Here is a 9,144-nt window from a genome sequence, read left to right as displayed (position 1 = left end):
GGTGTGGCTCTCGACGGCCCTGATCCTTTGTAGAATTATACACTGATCTTTGAGCTCTTAACATATTCAACCAAATCCCTGGAACCCGAGAATTACCTGAGAATAAATATAACATTGAAATGATTTTCGTGGTAACCAAAACCAGGACTTAGATAAATTATTTTTAGTATTTTTAAAATTACGCGTTTTTAAAAAATCGGAACATCGTTCTAGCTTCATTAAAAAAAATTTTAAATTTTGGAATATTGTATCCCATTGTTGACTAGTGTTTACTTGACAGAAATAAGTTTAGTACAGTTTGAATTTTAAAAGATTTCGCCCATGGGCTTGATTGTAATTTCGTGAACCTGAGGATAGGAAAGAAAAACTGGTAATATGTTAATGTCATTAATGGGAAAAGAGATCTGCTCACCTGCACATGAGGTGGGGTTCGAAGAGCGTACATCACAGCGTCCGCAATGTTCGCTGGCTCCAGCCTGGCCATGTCCTTCACGTAGAAATGGATCTCCTCCGGGAAGATTTTTGTGTTCACCGCCCCGGGACATATGCCAGTCACCCGAATTCGGTTACTGTGGAGTTGGAACTCCTGGCGGTAGGTCTCCGTGATTGCCGTGATGGCGAACTTGGTGGCCGGATAGATATTAAACGAGGGTAGCACGTCGATGAAGTTGAGCACTTGGTGTCCGGCGATGCTGTTAATGATGAGCACATGGCCCTCGCCGCCCCGCCGCTTCATGCTATTAAAGGCTTCGCGCGTGCACCAAATCACACCCATCACGTTGGTGTCAAGAACCTCCCTAAGTTTCTGGGTGTTGCCCCGAGTGACCAGTTCGGTCTCTCGCGTAATGCCGGCATTGTTCAGGAGCACGTCGACGCCCTCTAGCTCGCGTTCGATCCACTCGAAGCAGCTGAGAACCTGCTCCTCCTTGGAGACATCGCATTGCCGTGGAATGAAGTTGGCTTGCAGATGCGAGGGCAGACTCTCCCTAAGCTCCTTCATCTTGGCCTCGCGACGTGCCAGGCCCACTACCCGCAGTCCGGCTCCGATCATTGCCCGAGCACAAGCTGCTCCTATTCCACCGCTGGCACCGGTAACCACAGCCAGTTTGTTCTGCCAGCGCTCCATTCCGACTTGTGAATGAAAAGCTGACACGGCATGGCTCGGCACCGAGAGCCTCAGGAGCAGTTGCATGGCTTCGTGCTTCGAAATTAAGGTGCTTCGCTAATGGTCAACTGCTATAGCTGGTAAGTTCGCGCGGAATAGCGAGCAGCGGCTTAACCTAGAACACGGAGGGACAGAGTCTCCACAGGAATCCCAAAACAAAGTTTTGTCAAATTTTTTTGAACACACTGAACTCAATCAAAACATATTAGAAAAAACCTTTTTAACATATTTTCAGAAAAAACAAATTATACTCAAATTACGCCGTATTTTAAATTATTATTTTTTAATTCCTCCTTAATAAAATACAAACTGTATACTTTTTTAAAAGGAATTTTTATTTTAAAAATGTAAACATTAAAGAGTTTGATCACAATTTTTTGCTTAAAAAAATGTTTATTATTATTGTTCATTATTTCAATTAAACCTATTTTTGTGGTTAGCTAATTAAGAAAATAAGACTTTCTGAAATGGAATATCCGAATTCTCAGAATGAACATGTTCTGCTTTTGATCAAAACGATTGTTTAAATTAGTCATTCTAACTAGAAAAGGCTTTTTGCTAAGTTTTGTCCAAATAGCTTAAAAACTAAGGGAATAGTTTGCGTAGAAACGAACTATATTAATTGTTTTTTTTTAAGTATGCTGAAAATTTTCTTATAAATTTTAAAATAATGGTTCGATTTGGAAAGTTTCTGGTGAGTCATATATTTAATAAACATAAGCCGTACAATAACATAACTAGATTCTACCATGTCTCAGGGTGACATGACAAAGTTTCGCGGGTTCTGGGTGTTAAAGTAGGTATAATAGGAGTGAAATTTTGAAAAAATATAATAAATATAAATTAGGGCATTCTTGACAAAAGTCCCCTTCAGTAATACCACCCAAATTTTATTCTCTGTATAAAAATAAAATCCAGGCTTGATTCCAAGCCTTTTTGCTCGGCAAAAAGTCAAATAAATTTACGATTTTTAGGGAAAGAATCATCGAAACCTTTGCATGGACGCTGATTGGTCCTCTGATAGGCGTCATCCAACATGTATTAAATTGAGTTCTAATTCATTTTTCCGTTCTCGAAATAAATGGAGTTAATCCTCGAAGTTAGGGGCTAAGAATTTAGTTAGCTTTTAATGCAGAAACGCTAGATGAATAACGGATTCAAGAGGTGATACACACTTAACATTACTCATTCCCAATTTTCGCTTAACTGCACAAGTTAAAAACTAGGAAAACTTTTACTATTGTTCAGCCTACATTGACTCCTCCTAAAAACTACAATTTTGATTCTTTATCTTCGTTCTGGTGAATAAGGGCTTGGGTCATTCCGATTCTTCTGCGAATAGAAAATTTGGTCCGTTAAATCAAATTGTTTGTGGGAGATCAATTGCCTTGTATCTGCACAATACAATGTCAGAAATGTCCTTGCTCGCGGAATACAATACACAATATGTGTACATATCTAAAAATGGAGCCCAAAGTTCTTACAAAATATCATTTAAGGCTTGACCATTTGAAAGAACATATGGAAAATATTTAAGGCAACGGCAGGGCTTTGCTTGCAGAAAATCTGGCTCTCTTTCCTCTGTAGTGGCATTGAAAAGTTATGAAAAATGTGTATTATTGTGATCAGCTCCTTTTGTGTGTAAATGGTTCGCAACAAATTTTTCACCACAATTTTTTAAGCGGCTGTTTGAGCACCGAAGAATTTAAATTTAACGGTTGCAGCATTAGTTTTTTTTTGTTATCGATTGTGCAGAGCATACTATCGATACCTGTCGACCCACCGGGTGTGGACACACAAAAAATAAGAAAACTAAGAGCTGCCTGCAGGTGTTGCAATTTGTATCAAATTCTCAGCGAAAACCGCAGATTAAGTTTAATTTATCAGTGAAGGAACGGTTATTAGGCGAAATGGCTCAAATGGACATAGAGTTGAAAAAGGTAAGCGGTGAACACATCGCAAAAAGCTGCTGCCGACGGGAAGCGCGTGCTTCGCAGAAGAATATTTCCATTGACCGCTGCCTCTATCCCGCAGGCCTTTACTGAGATGCAGATTAACAAACTGGAGACGACCAAGAAGATCAACATGATCGACATGAAGTGCGACATGGTTAAGACGGGCAAACACAAGTACCAGCTGACGGAGAAGGGCACGAGTAGCCTCTCTGACGACACAAGGTGGTTCGAATCGCTATTAATCATCTCCCAATGGCTCATTATAATAATCTATTCTCCTCTAGAGTTTACCAGTCAGTGGGTCGCATGTTTCTGCTGACTGATGTGCAGAATATGCGCGAGGACCTAAAGGCCAAACAGGAAAAGTGCGACAAGGCGATAGAGCTCCTTGAGAAAAAGAAGGAGTTCCTGCAGAAGTCGCTCAAGGATCAGGAGGACGGTCTGCGCGAGCTGGTGCAGCAGCGCAAGGAGGCCGACCTGACTGCAAAATAGACTCCACCCAGGCATTCATCCCTCAACGGAATTGCTTATTTATTTTCAATATATTTATCTAAATTGAAGTTAGCGTAGCTGACAAACTCGTTGCCCAGATTGCGTTCATGTTCCGGCTGGAACTTGCACTTAAGCACGGGCAGGCGCGCTGTTAGCCAGGGTTCAACCACTTTCCCAGAACACAGGATCAGCTTGCACTGCGTGGGGTCGTTCTGCAGCCTGGTGATTATTTCACATGTATTGGCGATGCACTCCTGGGATAGGAAGGGCGGATCAGCCACGATGAGGTCATACTGGTGGTGGTGTGCTTTAAGGTAGTCTGGATTGCTGCCTATGCAGTTTAGGTCGTAGTGCACAAAGTCCGTGCCGTACGCTCCAAATCGCTGATCGTACTCGAAGATGTGGACTAGAAGAGAAGACGATGATCATAGGCAATCGGAATTTAGTCAGACTGCTTACCCTTGTCATGGATATTTTTAATGTCCTTGTAAAGCGATGGGCAGGAGAGGAGTGCTATGTGAAAGTCCCCCGAATCCGCTTTTCGCTCCGCCAGCAGCTTGCCCACAACATCCCGTAAAGTAAGTTTAGTTTTCGTATTGTACCAAAACTGACTGAGTTGCTGCAAAACGGGAGAAGTAAGCGCCAATGTTCCATGTATTCATAGATGTTCTTGCCCAATCTTCCTCGAAATGACCATCCTTGCCGGTTTTATTGGAAATTTGATTTTCCTCCTCAGCTTCGCGCTTGGAACGCTCCAACAGGAATTCGTTAAGGATAGCCAACGTGTCGGCGGGCAGCGAAACGTCATCGTCCATCATGATCTATAAAACGGAAAGGCAAACTAAATGTGCGTTTGGAAGAACTAGAGCAAACGAGCACATCAACACTGACCAACAAGCCTGCGTACATATGCATGTGTCAAAACATTCGCGATACCAACAGCAGTATAGTAGGGGGATTCCTATCAGTTGTTCTGGGCGGCGTGAACGTCCCCAAAATAAATTTACAGCCAGCTTATTTGTTTCGAAAGCAAATTTTTGTTAAGTTATGGTGATCCTTAAGCTAATATTTTATTGCTCTGGTGCCATTTGATCCTTATTGACGCCAAGAAGTAAAACAGATCCATTCCGTTCTTATGTATCCGATTTGTGTTTAATCAGAAAATTATCTACTTAAATATGAAATTCTTAATAAACTAGTATCCTCCACTGTTATACACTTACATATGCTTATGTTTTTAAAATAGTCTCTTAAAAAGATTACGAAATTTGTAAAGTTATAAACTATTTTGCAAGCCCTGTCAAACCTTTAATATACAATCATGGAAAAAATAATGTAAACGACATTTTTTTTTTCGTATTTTTCAAACTTTTCTTCAGCCAATTTTGTTTTTTTTAAGTTTAATAATTTGGATTGATAGTCGATACAATTATGTGTCAAAATATAACAAAACAATAATTTTCAAAAAACGTAATGAACTCAAAAATAATTTTTTAAATTACTAGGCCTGGAAAAAGTAATAGAAACGACTGAGTTAATTCTATGGAAAACAGTTTTGTAGCTTCAAAGCCTATTAGTTTAGATGGTAACTTTAATATATAGTTGTGCTACCGAAATTTTTAATGACTTCACCGGTGTCCCATTGAATCCACCAAATTGGAACAAATTGCTGGTTCAATGGAGTAGCACTCGGAATTCACTTTCTTCCACAACATGATTTTCGCACCACCGTGTTTAACGGCTTTAATAGAGTACTTTGGGTCGTGGGCGGTATTCTTTTCCATGACTCAAAAATTATTATTGTCGCTTTGAGAGATCAAAGCTAAGTTCTAAGCTTCGTGTTAAAAAAGGATGATTGTGATCCGCACACTTTATAATAAAGTTTGGATTTTACTTTTTTCATATGTTACAACTCTTTTTTATAAATGTAAAAGGGATATTCAGGTTGCATAAGTGGTGAGGTTGGGAATCAACAGTATCTGTTATAGATTTTTTAAGTGCTAAACACTGCCTCGAGTTTTACAAATAACCATAAAATTATGGTTATCTAAACATTAAAAATAAAGCTTACATCTAATTTTATAAGTAAATAGCTGCTTGACGGAACCCACTTTTCTTACTACTACGTAAGTTTAAGAAACAAATCCCAAATGGATGTGCTTTGTGGGATTTAACATTTTTGAGGTATTTCTCTCATTTTTGGCGGAACATTGCAAATCTTTTTATTTATCTGTTGAAATAAATCAACAAATGTTATTGCTGATGAAACTGTTAAGTACGTGGACTTTTCAATTCGAAAGATCGAGAAAAACAGAGCACTGGAAATAGATGGCTACCCTGTGCATTGGCTAGTTCATTTCAATCGAACTGGCTCACGGCCATATTTAGTTCGCACGAGAGCACCGACCAATACGTATTTACGTGAAAAACTTGTATTTAATTTGGAACCATATCACAGGAGAGTTAAACGAAGCAGAGTTGAGAGGTATGTGTGATGTGCCGTACAAATTAAGCAAAAATTACACTCCATAAGGACTTTCGTGCTAAACAGTTTTTGCGGCGGAAGTCCGGTGATCCAAAGGCAAAAAGAAACCTGACTCAACTTTCTTCGGCCGACATCGTCCCAAATCGGATAATAATGTGTTAGATTTGTCTGCCGAATCCGACTGGCACTACAATAGGAAATTATGCAGGTCTCCGTTTAGCTTTACGCGGCTGCTTCCGGCGGAGGAAGCATCCGATTTCGGCGAGTAACCAATTTCCACAGCCCAGCGGCAAGGGGCCCTGCACTTTAAGCACCGTGTCACTGCGATTTTGGTTCATTGTGGAGTTCAGTCAGGTTAATCAGCCTTAATTTGCGAGCGGCACCTTTTGGATCTCTGACGTGTACCTAAGTCTGCCCAATCTGCATACCTATATTGTGACTTCATTTGTCCACATAATTTTCATTAGATTGAGTTTTGGATTGGGGTCTGTTAGCTGACCTACATATGTATGTAGTTCCATCAAAGGACCTTCCGTTTACTTGTTCAAATCAATATTGCTGTCCCATTACTCACTTAATAATTCAAAAGTACACGTAGGATGCAGGCCAAACTCCCCATCCCACCTGCTGCCACCAGTTTGTGTATTATTATTTTGAAGTGTGTTCCGCATTTCGTAACAACACCGCACAATAGTTTGTAGTTCGTCGATCTCTGTAACGCAAGCTGGTGCCTAGCAGTTTATTTTCGAGTTCGTATCAAATCTTTGTTTTACTGAGCTAGGCATCATAAACCGCTGCCGGAAATATAATATTGCCGAACTGAACGCCGAAAGCTGCAGGTACATGGTTGTTTAAAAGCGGTCGCTTTTCCCTTTTTTGTTTTCTTTTGGCTATGCAAAGCACTGTCTGTAATTGTGGTCAAATCATCATGGCATTAAAACGCCCTTCTGGCACGGCCGTTCTCGTTTTAAGTGTGTTCGTTTCCAACTTTCCATTTGACTGGTTTAACAGTTGGTCTTAACTTTCAATTAAGACCTAAAGCGCGTGCCACTCGGCCCCTAAAAGGCAAAGCCACCGCAGTCTAATGCTGTAGTCGGAGCGTGGATCACCAGCGTTGCTCTTTAAGTTGAAACACTTTTACACATTAGATAAGGTCGCGGTTATTTGGCCAGAGTTGCCTTATCGTTGTCAGTGCCCCGAGATAGCACACAAATTCCCGCCGATAAGGCCGAAGGTAACCTCATAACGTTTTCTCTACATTTTTGCCTTTTCATAACTACCTTGCAGACTAAAAAACAGAACGGTAAGCGAGTAGAGAAGCCATTTCATCATGAGCACACCCACCGATCAGCCTCCGCGCTCCGAAGGCGCCGAGACCAACAGCTCCGAAGGATCCTCACAGCAGCAATCTCAACCACAGAATGTGCCGGCCAAACTCGTACATCATTTCCAGACAAATCGAATCGATTCCGCACTCTGGGCTCTGCGCCTGTTAGTCGTCTTTTTTACAGTCAGCTACGTGCTGCCAATCTTCACGTAAGTAGAGCCGTTTTGCGCACCTTTGTTAACTATTCTAACTGACACTCATTTCACAACAGTTCACAACAGAGCGCATTCAGCAAGGTCCTGCTGGCCAATGCGGCCATCTCTGCCTTGCGTTTGCATCAGAGGGTGCCCGCATTCTCCTTCAGCCGGGAATTTCTAGCCCGACTGTTCGCCGAGGACTCGTGTCACTATATGATGTACTCTTTGATCTTCTTTAACATCCGCCCATCACTGCTAGTTCTTATCCCAGTGCTGCTGTACTCGGTTCTGCATGCTTCCAGCTACTCGCTTAAGCTCCTGGATGTAAGGATATCCGTTATCGAAACAAGCACTTAACTAAAAACCATGTACTTACAGCTGATTGGCCAGAACTCGTGGTGGGGTGCCCGTTTTATCATCTCCATTGTGGAGTTTCAGGCAGCCAATATCCTGAAGGCCACTGCGTTCTGCGAGATCTTCATTATGCCCTATGCCATTGTGCTGACCTTCATGTGAGTTTTTCATATTTGTTTTGGTAAAGATGTTCTTTAATGCTGATTTTCTTGTCATTTTAGGAGCCACGCAGGTCTTATGACGCCTATAATCTACTATCACTATCTAGTGATGCGCTACAGCTCACGTCGTAATCCGTATCCGCGCACCGCTTTCGCCGAGCTCCGCATAACCTTCGAGGCGCTGGCCGCCCGCTCGCCGCCTGCCGTTGGCAAGATCATCCGCGGAGGCATTGGGTTTATTAATCGCCTGGCGCCGCAGCCACAGCCGGCCCCGCCGCAGCAGTAAAAAACTGTTAGCCGAATGTAACAATCAAAAGACATCTGAATAAGCCTATTTAAATACCAATCCGTTTACATAGATGTTCACACAGGAGATTGGGGTTCATCCGTTTTATTTATTAGTCAAAATTCGTTGCACCATTTTAAATCGAGGATTGTTTCGGCATTTAAGTTTAAATTTATCTATGTATTATTGTAATTTTTGAGAACATTTTTCTTTTTTCGATCATATATATATAGCCGCGCACGAAGTGCACCATTCGGAATCAACATTCAAGGCGCGTATTTTTACCATTATATCCCAAACAAACTAGTTTAATTTGTTTTGCACTAACTTATATGTTGACAAATCTAATCAAATTCAAAACCTGGACAACAGATGATGTTAATAATTACTTACATATATTTTTTATGAATGTGAAAAGTTACTAAAAATACAAAGAAGTAAAGTAAAATTAAATGATTAAAAAGGTAATTGAATTTATTTTGGGGTGTTTGTCAAATTATTGTTTTTTATTTTGCTATGAAAATTTGGAGGTTTTTAACAATTAGAAATAAAATTTGTTTTTTATACTATTGAAATTGTACAACGGTATAAATACTTTCCGAATTGTCTAATTTTTTTTTGACTTTTTTTTAGTAGAAGTGAAGAGTTGTATGTTTGATTTACACAAGTTTTAAGTTTCTTCAGGTGTTGTCTGCAATTATTTTATAAATTTCATTTTTCGA

General features: G+C 40.6%; 4 protein-coding genes across 4 annotated transcripts; 2 read left to right on the top strand and 2 right to left on the bottom strand.

Annotated features, from left to right (window-relative positions):
* Positions 1-232: 232 nt before the first annotated feature.
* On the bottom strand, positions 233-1,360 carry LOC108038714 (farnesol dehydrogenase). Its single transcript, XM_017115540.1, has 2 exons — positions 413-1,360; positions 233-347 (listed from the first exon to the last, which is right to left on the bottom strand). The coding sequence occupies exons 1-2, from the start codon at positions 1,190-1,192 to the stop codon at positions 306-308; spliced, it is 822 nt and encodes a 273-aa protein (XP_016971029.1). The 5' UTR covers positions 1,193-1,360; the 3' UTR covers positions 233-305.
* Positions 1,361-2,939: 1,579 nt separating this feature from the next.
* Positions 2,940-3,680, top strand: LOC108038718 (prefoldin subunit 1). Its single transcript, XM_017115544.2, has 3 exons — positions 2,940-3,105; positions 3,200-3,342; positions 3,405-3,680. Exons 1-3 carry the CDS (start codon positions 3,076-3,078, stop codon positions 3,610-3,612), a joined length of 381 nt encoding a protein of 126 aa, XP_016971033.1. The 5' UTR covers positions 2,940-3,075; the 3' UTR covers positions 3,613-3,680.
* On the bottom strand, positions 3,623-4,920 carry LOC108038717 (protein-lysine N-methyltransferase CG9154). The gene is made up of 4 exons (XM_017115543.2): positions 4,504-4,920; positions 4,287-4,433; positions 4,072-4,231; positions 3,623-4,018 (listed from the first exon to the last, which is right to left on the bottom strand). The coding sequence occupies exons 1-4, from the start codon at positions 4,525-4,527 to the stop codon at positions 3,648-3,650; spliced, it is 702 nt and encodes a 233-aa protein (XP_016971032.1). The 5' UTR covers positions 4,528-4,920; the 3' UTR covers positions 3,623-3,647.
* Positions 4,921-5,966: 1,046 nt separating this feature from the next.
* Positions 5,967-8,890, top strand: LOC108038716 (Krueppel homolog 2). Its single transcript, XM_017115542.2, has 5 exons — positions 5,967-6,097; positions 7,385-7,633; positions 7,696-7,945; positions 8,000-8,133; positions 8,197-8,890. The coding sequence occupies exons 2-5, from the start codon at positions 7,428-7,430 to the stop codon at positions 8,420-8,422; spliced, it is 816 nt and encodes a 271-aa protein (XP_016971031.1). The 5' UTR covers positions 5,967-6,097; positions 7,385-7,427; the 3' UTR covers positions 8,423-8,890.
* Positions 8,891-9,144: the final 254 nt, after the last annotated feature.

Source organism: Drosophila rhopaloa, unplaced genomic scaffold, assembly GCF_018152115.1.
Source record: "Drosophila rhopaloa isolate 14029-0021.01 unplaced genomic scaffold, ASM1815211v1 contig_2, whole genome shotgun sequence".
Classification (NCBI taxonomy): Eukaryota; Metazoa; Arthropoda; class Insecta; order Diptera; family Drosophilidae; genus Drosophila; species Drosophila rhopaloa.
The sequence above is the reverse complement of the archived record's forward strand: the minus strand, read 5'-3'. Positions and strand labels throughout refer to the sequence as shown.

Coding starts and splice junctions, on each gene's coding strand:
- LOC108038714 (XM_017115540.1), bottom strand. CDS start 1,192: ATGCAACTGCTCCTGAGGCTCTCGGTGCCGAGCCATGCCGTGTCAGCT. Junction 348..412: donor GAACCCCACCTCATGTGCAG/GTGAGCAGATCT, acceptor TCCTATCCTCAG/GTTCACGAAATTACAATCAA.
- LOC108038716 (XM_017115542.2), top strand. CDS start 7,428: ATGAGCACACCCACCGATCAGCCTCCGCGCTCCGAAGGCGCCGAGACC. Junction 7,946..7,999: donor ACTCGCTTAAGCTCCTGGAT/GTAAGGATATCC, acceptor ATGTACTTACAG/CTGATTGGCCAGAACTCGTG. Junction 8,134..8,196: donor GCCATTGTGCTGACCTTCAT/GTGAGTTTTTCA, acceptor TTGTCATTTTAG/GAGCCACGCAGGTCTTATGA.
- LOC108038718 (XM_017115544.2), top strand. CDS start 3,076: ATGGCTCAAATGGACATAGAGTTGAAAAAG. Junction 3,106..3,199: donor TGGACATAGAGTTGAAAAAG/GTAAGCGGTGAA, acceptor TCTATCCCGCAG/GCCTTTACTGAGATGCAGAT. Junction 3,343..3,404: donor AGCCTCTCTGACGACACAAG/GTGGTTCGAATC, acceptor ATTCTCCTCTAG/AGTTTACCAGTCAGTGGGTC.
- LOC108038717 (XM_017115543.2), bottom strand. CDS start 4,527: ATGCATATGTACGCAGGCTTGTTG. Junction 4,434..4,503: donor ATATGTACGCAGGCTTGTTG/GTCAGTGTTGAT, acceptor TCCGTTTTATAG/ATCATGATGGACGATGACGT. Junction 4,019..4,071: donor TAAAAATATCCATGACAAGG/GTAAGCAGTCTG, acceptor CTTCTCTTCTAG/TCCACATCTTCGAGTACGAT.